The following is a 21,610-nucleotide window of genomic DNA, read 5'->3' as shown; positions in this document are numbered from 1 at the left end:
TAGCCAGTCAAACAAAAGTCCTAAAATACAGAAACCAAACTAACACTAGAGGCAGGTTTTAAATAGAATTTTTGTATTAAATGTTCTAACCTGGAGAATGGATCCTGTAAGTAATAAATGTATCTGCTTCAATGCTAGTTGCAGCTGTTGGGCCAATGGTCAAAGGTGGTGTTTCCAGAGTGGAATGTAAAGACCCTATAAAACAAGAGAAATGTTTTGAGAAATCACAGTCTCAACTACTTTGTATTTTAAGTACTACTGCAGATAGATTTGTTAAAAATACTACACATTCTTGGTTGTGATCATGAGAACTATTCTTCAGGTTTCAGCAACAGAAAAATTCCACAATTTATGCTGAGAAGGTTGATTATGCACCTTAGCTTAATAATCATTCAAAACAGATAAATTAATGGCCATGATAAATATTTTTGTATATTAAACCATTTTCACACTGGCAAACTGAGTGCCACATTCAGATATTCTGTAAATCAATTCCTTCTCACCTGGCATGACATGCTCCACCACTCCCTCTTCAAAACTCTGCTGTCTCTGAAATGCTTCAAAACTGATTGAGGCATCGTCCTCGGGTAGACTATGTGGTATCAGACTTTCTCCTGTACGATACACTTCAAATCGGACCCACTGATAGCTGAAAGAGGCAGCGCACACACACAATTTGTTTTGAATGAGAAACTTTGAGCCATTTTTAGTTATACTGTTTAAATAATTTGATTGGGTTTACATTGCAGCCTGGACAACTGACAGTTGACAAAAACAGGAATGTGGCATACAATAAAAATGTCATTTTCAGATTGAATTTTTATGCAGGTTAAACTTACCTCATACATTTGCGTGCTCCAGGGCAGCTCTGAATTAGATTTTGGATGGTAGGATGTGAAAAACCAAAGAAATCTGCCCCCGATGGCACAATGCTTGTTAGCTGTTTGCCCCTGTGGGAGATAGTTGAAATTCATTATCTTAATCTTATTCTTTGGGGGCAAAAACAGTATGTAACACTGAAATGAAGAATCTAGGGAAACTATAATCTTACTAAGGAGTGACATATGGTCATATCCCTTTTCAAAGGGTGTTTCCTATGCCCTTTAACTCTATGTTCCTCAAATTCCAGAACGCAAGCCTGATTTCTGCTTATAAATTCTTGAGCAAAATGAGTGCCAGGTGTCACTCTTCGAGTTGTGCATCTAAAATGTGCATTGGCAAAGAGCACTCGTGTCAAAAATGTTACAGCCTTCCCACTTAAAACCAAACTTGCAACTCCTTTCAAATATAGTTAATACGGTTGGGTTGTGGTTATTTGTAAGTGGTTATAGTGTTTTGTCATATGTGTTGTTTTATGATTGCAAAACCTTCCCATTAAATAAGCAGATTTCATTAAACTGCAAAACATTAGATAGATAGGAAATTGTGGTATTTGTAAATATTGCAGTATATATGTGATATCAAGGTTTGAATTTTTAAAGAAAAGACAACAAATGACATCAGATTAAGCAGGAAAAAATAACCGTGTTTAATTACTGCTAACTGTAAAATCAACATCACCAGTTTAACAGTCGTTTACTGGGTTTACCCACGTCACCCTGCTGCCCCAACCCCAACAAATCCTCCACTCTCTGCAATAACAGACATCCTTTGGTGGAGTTAACAATTCTTTTCATCTCCTCCAACACTACCTCTAGCCACATTGTGTTTTACTTTTCTGTAGGCCTCAATAGAGAGAAAGGTGGAGTAGGTAAGTCCATACAACTGCAATTGGCTTAATCTACAGTAACACAGATAAAGTTTAAAACATGTTTTCAATGTAAAAGTTATCTGCCACAGTAGCCTTTTCAGAAAGTTTTGCTGTCCATTATGAAGTGGCAAAAGCACGTAAATCTCTTTTATTGGGAACATGCAGTTTATTAGCCAAGAGCGCCACCGATTTACACAGTAAACCCAAAGTAAATTACAGTGCAGAAGGAATGAGTGAAAAACCAAAACCAGATTTCTTTTGCGTGGATTGATAAGGTTCCACACGTTTTAAAGACTAAAAATGAGTATGGTTGCCAAAGCCTTGGTAAATCTAGACTGGGATTCAGCTCCTGAAATTTCCTCCACACAACTCTTATCTTCGCCATCACTGCTGTGAACAAGCAGCTGTCTGCACTCCATGCGTCACCTAAGTAGCATAACCTACTTTCTTCTTCTTTATATCTACACTTACAGTTCCTCCAGGAGTTTCTCCCACACGCCTGTGTTGTCCATACTGCATGGCCATGCACCAAACTCTTCCACGTCACCTTCACCTACAGCCATCACCTTGACTTTTCTGCATTTACCTTGAGGTGTGCTTTGCTTTAAACCTCAACTTCCAAATCAGTATTTTCTGTATTTCTGCCTAACTTTTTCCCATCTTTACAAGATCATCGGCATCCACACAGATCTCTGGTCACCAGCCCCCATTTCTAACATATTGGGCAACAGACTAAGCAAGTGGTGGCAGCTGAGAGGGGAGAGCAACAGCAAAGCCACTCTTGCATATTTGCTTTATGTGGCAGTTATCAGAAGAATACTGTCTTTAGCAAGTAAGAAACAAATGTAATAAATGGAGGAAAAAATAAATCTCAACAGTTAGTTAATGGATTATAAACTACATGTAACTACCATAATTGCATATTTTCTGACTGTTTTTTAATGGGGCTGAAATGTTTGTCTGCTTTTAAGCATGTGGTCAATTACTTTGAGGATGTCTACGGTACATTTTTCAGTATAATTTGGATTAATCAATATTAAAAATTAAGGGGCTCGTTTTCTGTAGCAGGCATTGAGAATGTATATAGTTGAAAAATTGACAAAAGTATTGTATAGCAAAATAAGACAGATGTAATATACTTTAATATAGTTTAAGAACTACTATATTTTTCAACGACGGGCAAATGTTTATTTATGTGATGGTAACAGTGTGTTCTGATTTCAGTTTCTTACCATAAAGCACTTTAGTAGGCCTGTTAATCATATGGTGGGGTAGACTGGGAGTGTGGAGGTTCTGAGATGCATAGAACTTAACTTCTGGAGATTAGGTTCACACTACGACTATTAATAATTCAGTAAAGTATACTTTGCAATGGGACTAAGTGTAAAAGATAGACTTGATACTTTAAATCTGTATTAATGGTGCAGATTACACAATTCAATTGACCCAGAAAAGTTATATCTCATTCTCTTCAAATGAATACATGTAGTGTTTAAATAAGGTCCCATGACAGAAATCTAGAAATACATTTTATTACCACATAGTGTTTATCAAGAACTTGCCTTATAGCCCCAATGGCCTTCAATAAGTTGGTGTGACAAGCAAGAGCAGAGGAGCCAACGATAGCATTCTGTGGATCATCTTCTGGAACAATTTCAAACTAATCAACAGAAATTAAAATGATTAATTCCAGTCAATTAAAGCATTAAAGAAATGCAAGTCATTCAGGTTATTGATCTATGCTTTAGGTTAATGAAATGTTCAGTATTAATGTTTTTTGATTATATAAATTAACAGCTTTGTAACCCAAAATCACATCAAGTGGGTTGAAAATGAATGTATTGATGTTAACGATCACAATAAAACCGTTAGCATTTTAAATGGGTTTTTTTTTTTAAATGGGTTGGGTTTTTTTGAGTGTTGACAGTTATTACCTGTGGCCCATCACCTCCATCTTTAATCTGACAGGTGTAAAGACACTGCTGATCAGGGTTTTTCATACTGGCAAACATTCTAGTGCTGCAAAAACCAACAGGATATATTGCACTCTCATCATGGAAATTTGGTCTATCTGTGATTATCTTTAAAAAAAATAAATAAAAAAAAGGTCAGCTGTTATTCAACAATATAATCTCCATATTTATTGAATTTTACTGCCAGGTTAGTTCTAATCAATACCTCAAATCACTTGAATTACACCTTTAAAAACTACACAATAAGGTCACAGCTGGTGTATGAAAGATTCATAAAATAAGGCTATTCCTAATGACTATATTTCATTGTAGGTGTGAAAAACTATTTGCCCCCTTCCTGATTTCTTATTCTTTTGCATGTTTGTCACACAAAATGTTTCTGATCATCAAACACATTTAACCATTAGTCAAATATAACACAAGTAAACACAAAATGCAGTTTGTAAATGGTGGTTTTTATTATTTAGGGAGAAAAAAAAATCCAAACCTACATGGCCCTGTGTGAAAAAGTAATTGCCCCCTGAACCTAATAACTGGTTGGGCCACCCTTAGCAGCAATAACTGCAATCAAGCGTTTGCGATAACTTGCAATGAGTCTTTTACAGCGCTCTGGAGGAATTTTGGCCCACTCATCTTTGCAAAATTGTTGTAATTCAGCTTTATTTGAGGGTTTTCTAGCATGAACTGCCTTTTTAAGGTCATGCCATAGCATCTCAATTGGATTCAGGTCAGGACTTTGACTAGGCCACTCCAAAGTCTTCAATTTTGTTTTTCTTCAGCCATTCAGAGGTGGATTTGCTGGTGTGTTTTGGGTCATTGTCCTGTTGCAGCACCCAAGATCGCTTCAGCTTGAGTTGACGAACAGATGTCCGGACATTCTCCTTCAGGATTTTTTGGTAGACAGTAGAATTCATGGTTCCATCTATCACAGCAAGCCTTCCAGGTCCTGAAGCAGCAAAACAACCCCAGACCATCACACTACCACCACCATATTTTACTGTTGGTATGATGTTCTTTTTCTGAAATGCTGTGTTCCTTTTACGCCAGATGTAACGGGACATTTGCCTTCCAAAAAGTTCAACTTTTGACTCATCAGTCCACAAGGTATTTTCCCAAAAGTCTTGGCAATCATTGAGATGTTTCTTAGCAAAACTGAGACGAGCCCTAATGTTCTTTTTGCTTAACAGTGGTTTGCGTCTTGGAAATCTGCCATGCAGGCCGTTTTTGCCCAGTCTCTTTCTTATGGTGGAGTCGTGAACACTGACCTTAATTGAGGCAAGTGAGGCCTGCAGTTCTTTAGACGTTGTCCTGGGGTCTTTTGTGACCTCTCGGATGAGTCGTCTCTGCGCTCTTGGGGTAATTTTGGTCGGCCGGCCACTCCTGGGAAGGTTCACCACTGTTCCATGTTTTTGCCATTTGTGGATAATGGCTCTCACTGTGGTTCGCTGGAGTCCCAAAGCTTTAGAAATGGCTTTATAACCTTTACCAGACTGATAGATCTCAATTACTTCTGTTCTCATTTGTTCCTGAATTTCTTTGGATCTTGGCATGATGTCTAGCTTTTGAGGTGCTTTTGGTCTACTTCTCTGTGTCAGGCAGCTCCTATTTAAGTGATTTCTTGATTGAAACAGGTGTGGCAGTAATCAGGCCTGGGGGTGGCTACGGAAATTGAACTCAGGTGTGATACACCACAGTTAGGTTATTTTTTAACAAGGGGGCAATTACTTTTTCACACAGGGCCATGTAGGTTTGGATTTTTTTTCTCCCTAAATAATAAACACCATCATTTAAAAACTGCATTTTGTGTTTACTTGTATTATATTTGACTAATGGTTAAATGTGTTTGATGATCAGAAACATTTTGTGTGACAAACATGCAAAAGAATAAGAAATCAGGAAGGGGGCAAATAGTTTTTCACACCACTGTATGTACCCAGTAGTCATTTATTTTACCAAGTCACCTGTCCTTCAGTCAATGGCTGATACTGATCATCCCATCACATACAAATACAACTAAGAATAAAATCTTATTGCAGGTTTTACATTTGTTAATAACTTCCTTTACCCGTAATGTTCAACATTGTGTTTTTATTTTGTGTGTATATTTTTTTTGGCTCACTGACTGATTCACATCCTGCATGCACAGTGAGAATCTGCCTGTTTACTAAAAGAACTCGCACAGAAGCCTCGCTAGGGGAAAAAACACATGAAAAATAACCTGGGATTTGAGAATTCTGTAGTTAGTTTATAACCTAACATGTACATGCATATAATTTCAGGAAAATATTAAAGATGAAACTGCAAAGAAAATTGGATACATTAGTGGGGAGCCTTTTTTTACAGCATGTATTTATTGATGTATCACAAATGCACCCAAGCCAGGCTTCAAGTCTCCCATGGCTGTTTTACTCAAATATTCCCAACACTGTTACAATCTCTATCATAAAAAAAAAATCTTGGAAGGAGACAAGACGTGATTTTCTACGAGACACTTTAATGTCCCGTGAGACAAAAAGACAGCTGCTGTACAGGCTTTTAAAATGGTCGACGCACAGTGCGACAAGCAGAACACGCAGCTCAGCAGCAGCAATGGCAAGCCAGTAGCTGATCAGACCACATCTCCTTAGTGTGCGTTCACCCACCACCCTCTTCACAACACGAGCAACAGAGACGCAAAGTGGCTGGCACGTAGCGCACCCCAGGTAGGGGGTAGGCGAGCAAAGCAAGCAGGGGGCAAAGCCCCCTAGTTTTTTATAAGCCAGTTTTGTGTCACTATAAGCAAGGGGCACAAGGTGACAGAAGGTCACTGTTCTGTTACATTTTAAAACTGTTCATTGTGTTAAGATTTGTAGTTTAGCTCCATCTAGTGGGTACAGCTGGTATTTTCCCTCCCTTCCCTTGCTTCCTGTCATGTGAGGTACTCAGGAAGTTCATTTAAGAATCAGGAAGGCTGCTGCCATGTGAATGGAAACGCACTAGATAGACAGATAGATACTTTATTAATCCCAAGGGGAAATTCACACTAGTCACAATCCTTTGTCATCTGTACTTATCTTCATGCTTGCGATAGCATCATCTGTTTGTATTATTTTATTTTACTGTTATCATTCCTTTTATATATATATATATATATATATATATATATATATATATATATATATATTATATTTGCAAATGGAAGTAACTCTTTTAGTAGTTTATTAATAATATGTATATAATGGCACAGTAATATACATTTAGAGGATATGTTTGTTGTTAATATAAAGCCACTTAGCATTTTGTATCTTTTTTTCTGTTTTAGTTTCACCCTTTTAATTTCAATAAACCTGTGGATAAAGAAATGACTGTCTATAGAGTTTTGGAAAAGGAAAGGTGTTTATCTGCCTATCAAAACACGTAGTCTGTGTGGAGGGCAGGACAGTCACTATTTTCTATGACTGTAAAAAACATTCTTTAAATACTATAGCAAAGTAAATTAAACTAGTTCCACAGTAAATGTCTCAGCATCTGATACAATAACATTTGGCACAATCAGTATGTCACCTTAAGTTTGCATAAAGTGTTTTAAAAGAGGGATCCATTAATTTCTTTAACTTGTGTATGCAATAAAGTGGTCACAAGGAGATAGAGCCTTTTCAGGTACAGGAAATGAATGAAACCAGAGCAAGAAAACAGTCAAGGTAATATTCTTAATATTCTTAAACACTGCCACATATATAGTCATACAAGGCCATGGCTTTGGAACTTTGTTAATCCGAACCATTTAGTTTTGGATGTACAATAATCCATTGCCCCCTAAGCAGTATCCAATATTAGTCAAAAAGTGAAAACAATCTATTGCTCCAGAATTAAAATACTGTTCTTAATTAAGCAGTTTGAACCTCTGCTAATCCTTGGGATGACTCAGTGTGTACTTTACATTAAATCCTCTGATTTTTGAAGAGGTGGGGAAGGCAACATCATATACTAGCAGAATTCACTGTATGTCTGATGTATAATTCATTCATTTTAATACAATTTATAAAACCAATCAAAAAAGCAATGACATGAAAGCAAAAATGAGCTGCATTCTGAAAAGAAGGTAAGTTAACGGATTTTTTGCATGCATGCCACCTACTTCTGTGGCACTGACTGACCTCTCCCAAGCTGTACACTGTGAGTCCACCCAAAACAATTGGAAACACGGGTCGACCCGACGAGTCTAATGGGATTGGCTGTACCAGACGCCGGGATCCACATTCTGCGGTTTTCTTTTTCTTGGAAACCCTCTTCAGCACTGCAAAGATAAGGAATTTGATTTTAATTAGAAAATATTAACCTACTCATCACAATAGATTCCTTTCAGTGGATAAGTAAAAACTTTACACGCCAAAAAGGTAATAAAGTACAACCCCAAATCAGAAAAAGTTGGGACAGTGTGGAAAATGTGAATAAAAAAAGCAAATTATAAATTCTCCTCAAATTTTATTTCATTACAGACAGTATGAACACAAAATAATTCATGTTTTTTTTGTCAACATCATTTGATTTGTAAATAAATATCCATTCTTGCCATTCAGGCTTGCAACACATTTCAAAAAAAGTTGGGACAGTACAGCATTTACCACTTTGTACAGTTCCCCTGTCTTTTAACAACACTTAAAAGACGTTTAGGCATCGAAGAAATCAAGTGACTAAGTGTTGCAGGTGTTAGTTTGTCCCATTCTTCCTGCAAACAACGTTTTAGGTGCGCAACAGTACGGGGTCTTCGTTGATGCATTTTTCGTTTCAAAATGCACCAAACATTCTCTATAGGAGACAAATCAGGGCTGCAGGCAGGCCAGTCAAGCATCCGCACCCTCTTCTTACGCAGCCATGCCTTTGTTATGTGCGCAGTATGTGGTTTGGCATTGTCTTGCTGAAATAAGCATGGGCGTCCCTGGAAAAGACGTCGTCTTGAAGGCAGCATTTGTTCCTCCAAAACTGAGATATACTTCTCAGCATTGATGGTGCCATCGCAGAAGTGCAAGTTACCTTTGCCGAAGGCACTGACACAACCCCATACCATGACAGACCCTGGCTTTTGGACTTGTATCTGGTAACAGTCTGGATGGTCCTTTTCCTCTTTGGTCCACAGCACACGGCGTCCATTTCTTCCAAAAAAGATGTGAAAAACCGATTCGTCTGACCACAATACACGTTTCCACTGCACAATGGACCATCCCAGATGCCTCCGAGCCCAGAGAAGTCGACGGCGCTTCTGGACACTATTTATGTAGGGCTTCCTTTTGGCACAGTACAGTTTTAGCTGGCATTTCCTAATGTAACTACATACTGTAGTGCTTGAGAGTGACTTCCTGAAGTAGTCCTGAGCCCACGCAGTTATATCATTTATTGATGAATGACGGTTTTTAATGCAGTGCCGTCTGAGGGCTCGGAGATCACGGCCATTCAGTTTAGGCTTGCACCCTTGGCCTTTGCGCACGGTAATTTCTCCAGATTCCCTGATTCTTTTCACTATGTTATGCACTGTAGAGGGAGAAATGCCCAAATCTCTTCCTATCTGTCTTTGAGAAACATTTTTCTTCATCATTTCAAAGATTTTTGCCCGCACTTGGTGGCAAACTGGCGATCCTCTGCCCATCTTTGCTCCTAAAGGAGTAGGCCTTTCCTCGATGCTGCTTTTATACCGAATCATGATTGCAATCACCTGTTAACATCACCAGTTTCAAATCACATCATTATTTAGTTATTATACCTCATTACTACCCCTTAATTGCCCCCATCCCAACTTTTTTTGGAATGTATTGCAAGCCTGAATGGCAAGAATGGATATTTATTTACAAATTAAATGATGTTGACAAAAAAAAAAAAACATGAATTATTTTGTGTTCATACTGTCTGCAATGAAATAAAATTTGAGGAGAATTTATAACTTGCTTTTTTCTTTTTTTATTCACATTTTCCACACTGTCCCAACTTTTTCTGATTTGGGGTTGTAAATAAAATTACCCCATATTTTTAAAACTTTTGATTACATTTTGGCACAAAAGTACTGAAATCATAAAAAGAAATTACACTTTAATTAGAGACAAAACAAACTGGTTTTGTTTTCACTGTCTAAAGCTTAGAATGAATGTGATATCTCAACGTATTTACTGTTAAAAGTGAAAATGTATGGAGGGAAAAAAAATAACGTTATTGAAAAAATACTTTTGTCCAAGACCAAAAATGAAACAATTTTAACAATTTCTTCAAATTCCAGTGAAACTAAAAGCTGTTATAACCGCTGCACTGCACTCACACAGCATGTCCACATAAAATGACACTCTTTATTTCTTTAATAATAATAATAATACATTACATTTATATAGCGCTTTTCTCAGTACTCAAAGCACTATCCACACAGGGAGGAACCGGGAAGCGAACCCACACACTTCCACAGTCTCCTTACTGCAAAGCAGCAGCACTACCACTGCGCCACCTGTGAAAGTGAAAAACCAACACACACAAGAACATATGCAAACAGTGGCACTAAGCAGCATTAAAAGCCTCTTTACTTTTTTATGAACCTCCCAGCACTATGACTGCAATTTAATGCCATGATGGCAGCATTTAATGTACAGCAGTTTAATATCATTTCTGTTGAGACATGTTTTTGCTCTACTAATCATTCTAATAAAAATCCTCTCAAAATCACTGCCTGGAATCTGTAATGTATGTTTAACCAGAGGCCTGTGCGGTGCTGCTTAGGCTGCATTTTGAAGGGATGTACTGTACACCTGGACTTCTGCTCCACACCTTCAACATATGAAAGTATGCGAATTTCGCCTTGGGATTAATAAAGTAACTATCTATCTATCTATCTATCTATCTATCTATCTATCTATCGGCCAGACAGCCTGGTTCACATAAGAGAGGATGATTTCTTTTAATCAAAAGGTGCACAACTTAGACATATTTTCAAAGTTGAAAGGAAATTTTGGTGGAATACACAGTGAAAAAGAAAACAGTACAAACAATCAGAGAATGGAGACACGTTTGTAAGCCTTATATTACTGTATGTATTGTGATTACTTCAGTTAGCATAAAATTCATTTTAAAATTTCTGAGGGGAGATTGAAACTACACGCCATTTCTCGCACCTTACAACAGCCAGGCAGTCAAATTTAGCTGCCGTCCATACAGCAAAAAGGTAATACTGAATATTTTAATACCAAGACTCTCATCAGCGGTTGATACAACATTACCAAAAACTTTAGGATGCAAAGAATATTTTTTTCTGAGTTCTTGCCAGACCGTTAAGTAGAAGTGAACTGGCATATTTACTTGCAATGCTTAAAAAGGGGAAACAATGTTCCCTTGGACATTTGTAGACTGATGCTGTATGCATTAAACATAAGATTATATAATGAGCCTTGTTGCATTTTAATATGAGTGACTCACTGAATCTGCATTTGCATCACGGCAATGCTTTCTCTCACTTAGTTCACACTTAATTCTCAAACTGAATTCCTTACAAATTACTCTGCCACTGTAACTCTCTTTCTGCCAACAGTCAACAATTACTTTACAAAGAGGGCAGAGACCCCAAGTCTATCCTTCAGGAGCAAAACGGGAAATGACATTGGATGCCATGCATCAGAAGGCACCCTTGCTCATAACAGACTAGTTTAGCTGAATTCAAATCTTCATACTGTGGAGAGAAAAAAAGGGGGGACCTGGAGGAAAAGTATATAATTTTTTGTTTTGTAAAATACTGTTGAGTATACAGATGTGTATTATTGGCAGCATGCGTGGATTACAGCACGTTGTCGCACCCACCACACACCAAACCACCCAGATTGGGACCAGAGTGCAGCCGTGCAACATGTAACACCTCAACACCACACTGGAACAGTGGCTGGAATGCCAATCCTGCCACCAAACCCCAAGTTTTCCCTGTTAAGTTGCAGGACCTGCTTGCAGGGCTGGATTCAGGTTAACATCATACCCAGGACAGAGCAACTGCAGGTTAAGGGCCTTGCTCAAGGGCCCAGCAGAGTAGAGTCACTTCTGGGGTTTACGGGATTCAAATGGTAACCTTCTTAGTCCTTTCAAATTTTTTCATATCTATTTTATTGTCAAGCACTACACAAAACAAACTAGAAAATATCTCAAACAAACAAGCTAATAACTGCAATCATTTTGACAAGCAAGACTGTGTTTGAAAGCTAAAGAATGCTAATAATAAGAAAGATGGTGGGTGTCTGCCTGGAAAGACTGCCATTTATAAACAATACATTTAATAAAACTCATTAGCTGTTTATTTTTTCACAGAAATATTTTTGCGATTTAAATATGTTGACTGTGCAGAATATACATTAATCAATTCAAGTTATAATTAATTAAGTTTCTTTAATTAATAAACCACATTTGTAAAACGGCACATTTTCAAAAAGCGAAACTACTGTAAAGTGTTATTTTATTGGAAATAAAAAGGCTAATATAAAGCAGTTTCAGTAAAATGTACTGCCTCTTTTGCACCCTACAAAATGTTGCTGAAGTTTGTAGTCTTTTATTTACAACAAGTCTGGTGTTATTTTTCAAGTTACTGGAATATACTCCTTAAATACTACTGACTACTGCTACTCAGAATAAAAGATGCCATCACAGCAGGATTATTGTATTAAAGTGTAGTTCCATAAATCTCAGTAAAACTGCTGTTTTTAGATAGATAGATAGATAGATAGATAGATAGATAGATAGATAGATAGATAGATAGATAGATAGATAGATAGATAGATAGATAGATAGATAGATAGATACTTTATTAATCCCAATGGGAAATTCACATGTAGGAAAAACATGAAACATCTTGTACTCAAGCATGATGCTGACTCGGACCTTACACAGGCAATCTCATGAACTACGAGGTACAGTCACGGAGCACCCAGCAACCAGTGTCATTTTGTTGTGAATATCTCACCCTAGATTATTCAGTGATGATCCCCCATTAGGGACATTAAAATAAAGCCTTTATAACTCAGTTTCTCTCTCTCGGATTTTAAAATTTTCCATATCACCAACTATGTATTTTTTGTTATCAGCTATATTGATAATACAAAATTGTAAATCTGAGTCATTTGCCGTCAGCCTATATTTTTTTTTTTACCAATGGCACATCTTCAAAGACTGTTTATTTGTAATTTATTAAATATGACACAATATTATAGTGCACAACTTCTCAATCATTTCTGAATAGGATTTTTGACAATCAAAGTATAATGGTGCCTTACCATCCTCCCTTCCATTTTCTTTTCCTCGGTCCTTCCGATCTTTCTTGCATTTCTTACCGATGCCGTCCTCCCCACCTGAAATCCCTTGTCCCAGCACTGGTGTTGTTCCAACACTTAATCCCCCAATTCCTGATGAGCTGAAAGATGCCTGGGGGTGTGAAGAAGTACTGGGAGCCATGTGAATGTCTCCTTCTGTCAGTGATTGGTACTGCAGCAAAGTTTTCAACAAAAACCTGCAGATCAAATTTCAAGCGGAGTGGAAAAGAATCCATTAAATAATAAAGGACACAGATGTGAGACAGGCAAAATTAAATAATTCTTAAAAACTTAAATATAATGCTTTACAAATTTGCATAGACATTATTATTAATAGCAATTCAGTCAATTAAAAGAAACTTAAATATTTTATGGTGTTTTTTCTTTTTCAAGTTATATGAAGTACTATTTTATAAAGCTGTCATGTTTCCCCATCACAGGTACACCAGATTGCATTATAATGGTTACCTGCGTTCTTCTTTTGCTTGAATAAACTTTTCCTCTAAGTGAGCAATTTCATCACAAAGTGCTGCATTCTCCTAAAGACAAAATAAAAATAAATAAATAAGCACACCGTAAAGCAAAAAAAAAAAAAAGATTTATAAAATCCTTTAAACCTCTCGTCTTCAAATAAAAACAAAACAAATACAACACCTCCAATAGCTATTAATATTAAAAATGTTTTTCATAATCAAAGGCCCCATGACATCACTTTATCATTGCTTCCTTAGATCAACAGCACTACGATTCTGCTTCATCAACCAACCTTTTATTGTCAGGAGAAGCACAAAGTCTTTAAAATTTTTATGCAGAAAGTTCCCCCATGTAAAATGCAAGATCTTAGTTCAGGTTATGGAAATACAGCAACATTGCCCTCCTAACCTTTGAACTATGTTATACAATATTTGTTCTTCACCCAGTTTGGTAATGGGATAGAGGGCTCTATCTCTTTACCTTCCTGACACCTGCTAGAAACTGTTTTACTATAGATCTCCTTTCTTCCGTTAACTACTTCAAATCCTGCTTAATTCAATATGCCTTTAAGGTCTTGCATCAATTTGAAAAAGTAATGAAGAATGTCCCAACTGCAATTGATTTTTTTGACTGTTTATTCTGTTTATTTTGTACAGAAATGAAATCCTTTTATAATCTACAAATAGAGTATAATACTTTCCCATAATCCCTTGTTGACTACATGCAAATCTGAGCCTTAATTAATACAACCCATATAAAACTTTGGGGTGGAGTGGTGGCTCTGAGGCTAAGGATCTGTGCTGGTATCCAGAAGGTTGCTGGTTCGAATCCCTTTCACTGCCAAATGAGATCCTACACTGCTGGGCCCTTGGGCAAGACCCTTAACCTGTAATTTCTCCAGAGGCGCTGTACAATGGCTGACCCTGTGCTCTGACCCCAAGGGGTGTGCGAAAACTAACAAATTCCTAATACAAGAAATTGTATAAGCCGAAATAAAGAACAAAACAAAACTGTCTGCTCCATTACTGTTATATAGTTTTATGGCATCCCACATATTACAGCTGTAAGTAACAATCTATATAATTCACTAAGACCATGGCAAGCAAGATGCACGCAAGACATGGCAAGCAAGACAGAGCCATGCCTACTAACAATTCACTAAGCAGCCGACCATGGCATGCAAGACAGAGACCAGACCATGGCAAGCAAGACGCACGCAAGTCCATGGCAAGCAAGACGCATGCAAGACAGAGCCACGCCCGCCAACTCTAAGACCATGGGATACGCAAGACAGAGTCCCGCCCGCCAACTCTAACCCTCCTCCCGAGTCCACCTTCCCTCTCGAGGCATGCTGCACCTCACCAAACATCGCCTCAGTCGCTTTCGTCTCTGCTACAGTCCACATGCACCTCTGAGCCACATTGACTTTTCATTGTTCTTTTTGGTTCTGGCTGCTTTCTATATATAATCCACCAAGTCGCCCGACCATGGGATACGCACGCATGCAAGGCAGAGCCCCGCCCGCCAACTCTAGCACTTACTGTCGCCGGTTGCATTAACAAGCAACCTTTGTGGCATCACATGCATGTACTTACACTGACGACAAATATGACAGCTCTTCCTCACGAACAAGATTTCGCAAGACGGGAAAAACGGAACACCTGCAACATTACCTTCACATTGTTTTCCTTTTATTTCTGATCCCGTTCAACAACTATGTGGCGACACTGACTACTCAACTGAGACTCCGGAACAACTCAGTACGCAAGCTATATTAAGCGTCACCAACGAAGACTCGCTACACCTTAATGAACAGGTACTGAAACTTATCCCTACCGACGAAGTAACTTTCACCAGCGTTAACTCCATCGTCACAGACGATCCCACACATCAAATTTCATTCCCCGAAGAATTTCTTAGCAGTCTTACTCCCACTGGCATGCCTCCGCATAAACTCAAACTTAAAATTTGTTCAGTCGTCATGCTTCTCAGAAACCTCATGCCAGCAAGAAGTCTCTATAAAGGCACTAGACTGACTGTTACCAGCATTCACTGCAATGTATCTATCTATCTATCTATCTATGTACTGGAGTGTAAAACAATCGCAACTGCTACCTCACAAACTGTCCTTATTCCCCGGATTTCCCTGAAAATTAAAGGTACACAATACAGTGACGCATATTACAGCCACATACAAGCCAGTATTACTGTCAGAGGAGATTAAAGGCATATTACCGATGTGCACGCCTGTATTACCGCTAGAGAAAATTAAAGGTATATTACGGACGTACAAGAGACAGTATTACTGTCACAGAAAATTAAACACACACAATACATGGCGGCAGCCCACGAAGAACGGTCAGCTCAGCAAGTAAACATCAACAAAAGAAAGGCTGAAAGAAAGAAAAATACGACCAACAAAAAGAATGAGGTCAAAGTCCCTTGCCATTTAATATAGACTGTTCCTACTAATGTTTATGCACTACTGTTCTAGCGCCCGTTATTGTAACGGGCTAAATGACTAGTTAATACATAATTATGCGGCATATGCTACGCCGCAGGTTGGCTAGTGTGATATTAAATCGGAGGCAACTGCAATCATATCAGAAAGGCAGCATAACTTTACACAGGGTTGACCTATACTGTAATGTTTGCAGGTGTAATAATAATTCACTAATGAAAATTTCACTTTGTGTCCAAGGATGCCAGTATGCTGTTGATTTCAAGTCACACACTTACCTGAAAGGAAATTATCTATTATGTATTATTATTATAAATTATTATTATGTATTATGTCCACTACCAACGCAAATTACATTAATCAGGGCTTGGTCCATTTGCAACATAAGTGAAGTATACCTAATGTGTACAAGGTTCATTTTCTTACTTTATTTATCTGTTAATAACAAATATGTACCAAGATTTTTCAGGTAAGGATGTTAAATATTTTAAGGTAAGGTAGTAATTCTCACCCATCTTGGCACTACAGAGTTATAAGAATTTCACTGTACACATAGGCCATTCATAAAAATGGAGGCGGGGGGGGGGGGGAGGACTTGAAAAAAAGTATATTCTACAACATAGATAATAATAAAGAGAAAACAAATAAAATAAACAATCAACATAGCACCAGGGCTGCAACTTAAGTTCCGAATGCATTGACAGTGGCCGATTTATTCATAGTATAAGTGTCATCTCAAACCAAATTACTTTAAACTTGTGTTAAAATCTGCAAACACTGCCCTCCATTTTTCACTACCATCTATGATTGACTAGTGACACTCTTCAAATTCATCTCAGGGATACTACTGCTATGTAATAGTATTTTTAACTCATTGTAACAGTTGAGGCCTTTATCGACCTCTTGAACCCTCAGGTACCACGCCAAACACCAGGTAAAAGTCCAAGAATTATTTATTTAGACACTACTAAAGTGCACAAATCACCTACACCCCACAATACTCATATTAACAATAAACAATACAGTAATCAATCCTCCACACTCCCAGACACTTCGCCACCCTTTCTCCCAGCTCAGCTCAGCGTACTGGTTTCCCAGAGTTCTTTATATAGTCCCTGACCCGGAAGCATTTCTCTTTCCTGTCCATGTGATCACGATCACTTCTGGGTCGGATAAAAAGCTTCTTTCTTCAACCCGGAAGTACGTCGTTTCTTCCTGTCATATGATCATGGCGCACTTCCGGGTTATAGGGCAAGTAAGAGTCCGGCAGCCTCCCTACAGCGACTCCTGGTGGTCCCCATGGTATCCAGCAGGGCTGTGCATATAAACTACAAAGTCCATGAGGCCCTGCTGGAATTCGGGGAATGTCCATGCCATCGGGAGAGCTCCACCTGGCGGCCTGGGGGTGAGGGCCAGAATATTTAGCCGGCCACCCACCACACCATGTAACATATATTCCTTCTTTTTAGAGAAAAGAAAAATAAAAAAGCCTTGCAATACAGCCTAATTGCTACGTGTTTTTTGCAATGTCACACCTCAAATACATATTTTTCTGTGATAGTCTTACAGAGTGACTGCTCTGTTGGCACACACGAGTTTTTACCTACAGGTCCAGAAGTGATGATTCAATGCAAAGCATTTTTGAGCACCTGAAATCTTAAGGCGACAAATTTGCCGATGTCCTGCCTTATAAATGATTTGAAGTCAGCATGTCACCAGTCAGCACATAAAGTTGCTGGTATTCATGGTTGCCTTTTAGGTTTCATCTGTCCAATGAATCAATTTTGTTAATTTTACAGAATTGGTATATCTGTATGCACAGACATATTGGATCTGAATCTCTTGTAAAATTAGTTGGAATAGGCACCGAAAGAAAAAACAGAACAAAACCAAATGACTGCTGTTTGAATGTAGCAACATAGAGAATCAACCATAGCTGGTATGGGCTTTTGAACTGATTTTTACCATCACCACATTTCTATAGCATCGCCCCACAGTTTCCCACCCACACCACCTTTTATGTTCCCCATAGACAGAACTTATAACTGTACATGTGACAATCATGGCTCAATAAACCTACATCGTAATACAGATATCTCTTTGACTGTAGTTATTGTTTCCATATGCAGATTACATATCTTAAAAATAAATTCTACTGAAAACAAGAATAGAAAGAAGAGAAAGAAAATTGTAAAAATATATATGTTCTTATCATTTTGATGAATGCATTAGGGCACACAAAGTGTAGCAGTATGCTGTAATCCCTGGATTTCATGAAAATCACAAAATTATGTGTGTATATATATAACATAAATATATAACATGAACATCATATTTAATGCAATGCCCAAACAATAAAATGGTTCCTTTTTCTGAATGAACATATATGGTGATGCACACTAAACACCCTGAATATATGACCTGCTGTTTTTCTGAATGCGAGTTTTTAATTTTTTCCTTTCTGATATGGAGTGTAACAACTATTTTGCTGTGGATCAATAAACAATCTATATTTGTATTGTCTGATTCTTTATTATTAGCATTTACTTAATGCAAAATTAAGCAAATCTCTATTGATTGTGCATTAAAAATGAATGTATAGATTTAATAAAAAAATGCACGATGTGCCTGAGATAGGACCTCCTAACTAAACCCTGACTTTAACGTCTCACAAAGACATGAAAAGCAAAGATCAAATGATACACAAGTTGTAATGTAATACACAAAGTAACTGCTGTTCTGATAAGGATGAACCCCATTGCCTACCATAAACAAGATGCTGACCCAATGTACCAGCATTAATCGACTGGCATTCCTGGGGGGACAGTTGGAGGTTCCTTACCTGGCTGGGATGCCATAATAACGGAAGGTCCCCCAACACCCTGGATGCAGCACTCCTGTTCTGCTGCTCTCTTTTATTTGCCTGCAGGGCATGCTGGTAATTGTAGTCCTGTGGGACAGCCCTGCTGGGTCCAATGGGTGACTGGACTGTTCCTACCTTGGAAACTTTCTGCCTGACCCTGAAGTGCTTCTTACAGGCATTGTCCTGCAACCTGTAAGAATTCCTGAGTCCGGTTTAAAAGGAGTCTGGTGCCTCACCTCAAAGAGTCAGAGTTGCGAGATAGAGGACAACACATTCTAGGAGGAAGAAGAGGACTACGACGAACGACAAAGAAGAGTTTAAACTCATTTTGTGTGCTGTGGAAATCTATCAAGAAGGCCTGTAAAAGAACTTTTGTATAATAAAATACACTCTGTTTGAACCCATGATGGCAGTTGTGTCATGGGTTTGGGGGTGCTGCTGTACCAGCTATGGTTCATAATGTGAATAAAATCTGATGTGCATGGAACAAAGCTTTACAATGTCATACTAAGGATGCAGCTTACTTCAATTTTTTTTTTTCGCACTGCAGATGGATTTAATTTATGGCATCATCTTATTTTACTTAGGAGTTCTCTCACATTCTTTCAGTCTCTGTCTTTCCCAAAAATGAAGCCACTGTCAACATTAAAACTATAGAGTTCAATAAAATAATTGCTATGAAGTATTCACTTTATATCTCTTTTAAATGTGCTTTATGTATCCATTGATTTGGTACCTGTTTTCTTTATTTTTTAAGAAAAAAGTTTAAAGCTTATTATTGCAATACAAGCTTCTGAATCTTGCTACATGAAAACATCTTGGACAGTGGAGATTCCATTTAACACTGCAAGGAATCTAGTGGGTAGATCTCACCTAGTAGGATGTACAAAGAAACATTCCAATTAATACAATCCATCTTCTTTAATTTTTTATGGTAGAATATACACTGCTCAAAAAAATTAAGGGAGCACTTAAATTACAAATCGGTACTCGATGAACAAAATATTCAAGTGGAAATCTTCACCGAGTAATACTGTGTAATTCGTGAAAAACAAAATGATGTAAGAACAGTCAATGGAAATCAAAATCATCAACCCACTGAGGGCTGGATTCAACATCACAATGAAATTCAAAGTCAAAAACTGAAATCACAAGCTGATCCAGCTAGCATGAATTTCATCACAGGTACTGATAATGTGACTCAGTAGCATATATAAACCCCATGTGCCTTTATGCACTCCCGACAACATCTGGGCATGCTCCTGATGAGACCGTGGATGGTACTCTGCGGGATCTCCTTCCAGACCTGGATCAGTGCATCAATGAGCTTCTTGGCAATCTGTGTAGGTACTTGGCAGCACTGGATGCACCGATACATAATGTCCCAGTGGTTCTTAACTGGATTCAAGTCTGGGGAATTGTGTGGGCCAGTCAATGGCATCAATGCCTTTGTCATTCAGTAACTGCCTACACACTGTGGTGACATGATGCCAGACATTGTCCTGCACCAGGAGGAACCCAGAGCCCACTGCACCAGTGTAAAATCTGAGGATTTCATCCTGGTACCTAACAGCAGCTGGGTACCATTGCTTAGCATGTGGTAGGTCTGTGCGACCCTCCAAGGATATGCCTCCCCAAACTATCACTGACCAACCGCCAAAATAGTCATGCTGGATGATGTTGAAAGCTGCATAATGTTCACCACAGCATCTCCAGACTCTTTTACGTCTGTCACATGTGCTCAGTCATCTGTGAAGAGAACGGGGCACCAATGGTGGAGCTGCCAATTGTGGTATTCTCTGGCGAATGCCAATTGAGCTGCATGGTGATGGGCTGTGAACACAGGTCCCACAAGAGGACATTGGGCCCCATGCCACTCTCATGATAGTTTGGTCAGAAACATGCACACTCGTAGCCAGCTGGAGATGGTTTTGTGGGGTTCTGGCAGTGCTCCACCTGTTCCTCCTCACACTAAGAATCAGATACTGGTCTAGCTGCTGGGCTCACGCCCTTTTACGGCCCTATCCAGCTCTCCTAGTCTAACAATCCATCTTCTCCATGATCTTGAGACTGTGCTGGGAGACACAGCAAACCTTCTTGAGAGGGCATGTATAGATGTGCTATCCTGGAGGAGCTGGACTACCTGTGCAACCTGAATTGGCTGCAGGTACCGCCTCATGCTATCAGTAGTGACAAGGACACTAGCAAAACTAGAGAAGAATCAGTCAGGAAGGATAAGGAGAGAGCTTGTCTGTGGCCACCACTTGCAAAAGCATTTCCTTATTGGGGGTTGTCTTGCTGTTGCCTCTAAAGTGCACACGTTGTCACTTTCATTAGCACCAAAGCAGGTGAAGTTGATTCACAATCACTTATGCTTCCTAAATGGACAAAGTGATATCCCTGAAGCTTAACTGACTTGGTGCTAGACTGTGATGATTACGTGTTCCATTAATTTGTTGAGTAGTGTATTATAGTAAATATGATTTAAAAACATTTTTTTATTTAAAAAAAAAAATTGTAAAAAAATTTCAACTGGAAGCAAGCAAAGAGTGAGCTATAATAGAGGTACTTTTCTGAAACTATTTTCATATAAAGAACAAAATATTTGGCACATTTAAAACAAGCGCATTGGAATATAACTTGAGAATAATTACACTAATAAAGTAAAATAGAACTACCACACAATTTAATATAAAGTATTCTCTTTATGGTCGCATTAGGTTCAAAACATTTTTCACCAAAGGCAGAGTACAAGTTTAAATGGGATGATATTGCTCAGAAATGTAATAAAAGATA

At 38.3% G+C, this 21,610-nt stretch overlaps 1 protein-coding gene across 2 annotated transcripts in view; it reads right to left on the bottom strand.

Annotated features, from left to right (window-relative positions):
* tbrg1 (transforming growth factor beta regulator 1) overlaps positions 1 to 21,610 on the bottom strand; it is a 36,683-nt gene that overhangs the window by 1,356 nt on the left and 13,717 nt on the right. For both annotated transcript variants that reach the window (XM_028810375.2, XM_028810376.2), the window contains 8 exons: positions 13,485 to 13,555; positions 12,981 to 13,213; positions 7,860 to 7,999; positions 3,685 to 3,831; positions 3,313 to 3,410; positions 840 to 950; positions 504 to 649; positions 91 to 195 (listed from right to left, as the gene is read on the bottom strand). In XM_028810375.2, coding sequence (XP_028666208.2) covers positions 91 to 195; positions 504 to 649; positions 840 to 950; positions 3,313 to 3,410; positions 3,685 to 3,831; positions 7,860 to 7,999; positions 12,981 to 13,213; positions 13,485 to 13,555 — 1,051 coding nt within the window. The remainder of the gene's footprint in view (positions 1 to 90; positions 196 to 503; positions 650 to 839; positions 951 to 3,312; positions 3,411 to 3,684; positions 3,832 to 7,859; positions 8,000 to 12,980; positions 13,214 to 13,484; positions 13,556 to 21,610) is intronic.

This window comes from Erpetoichthys calabaricus, chromosome 9 (genome assembly GCF_900747795.2).
Source record: "Erpetoichthys calabaricus chromosome 9, fErpCal1.3, whole genome shotgun sequence".
NCBI classification, from domain to species: Eukaryota; Metazoa; Chordata; class Cladistia; order Polypteriformes; family Polypteridae; genus Erpetoichthys; species Erpetoichthys calabaricus.
Note: the sequence above shows the minus strand (reverse complement) of the source record. Positions and strands in the feature narration are given on the sequence as shown.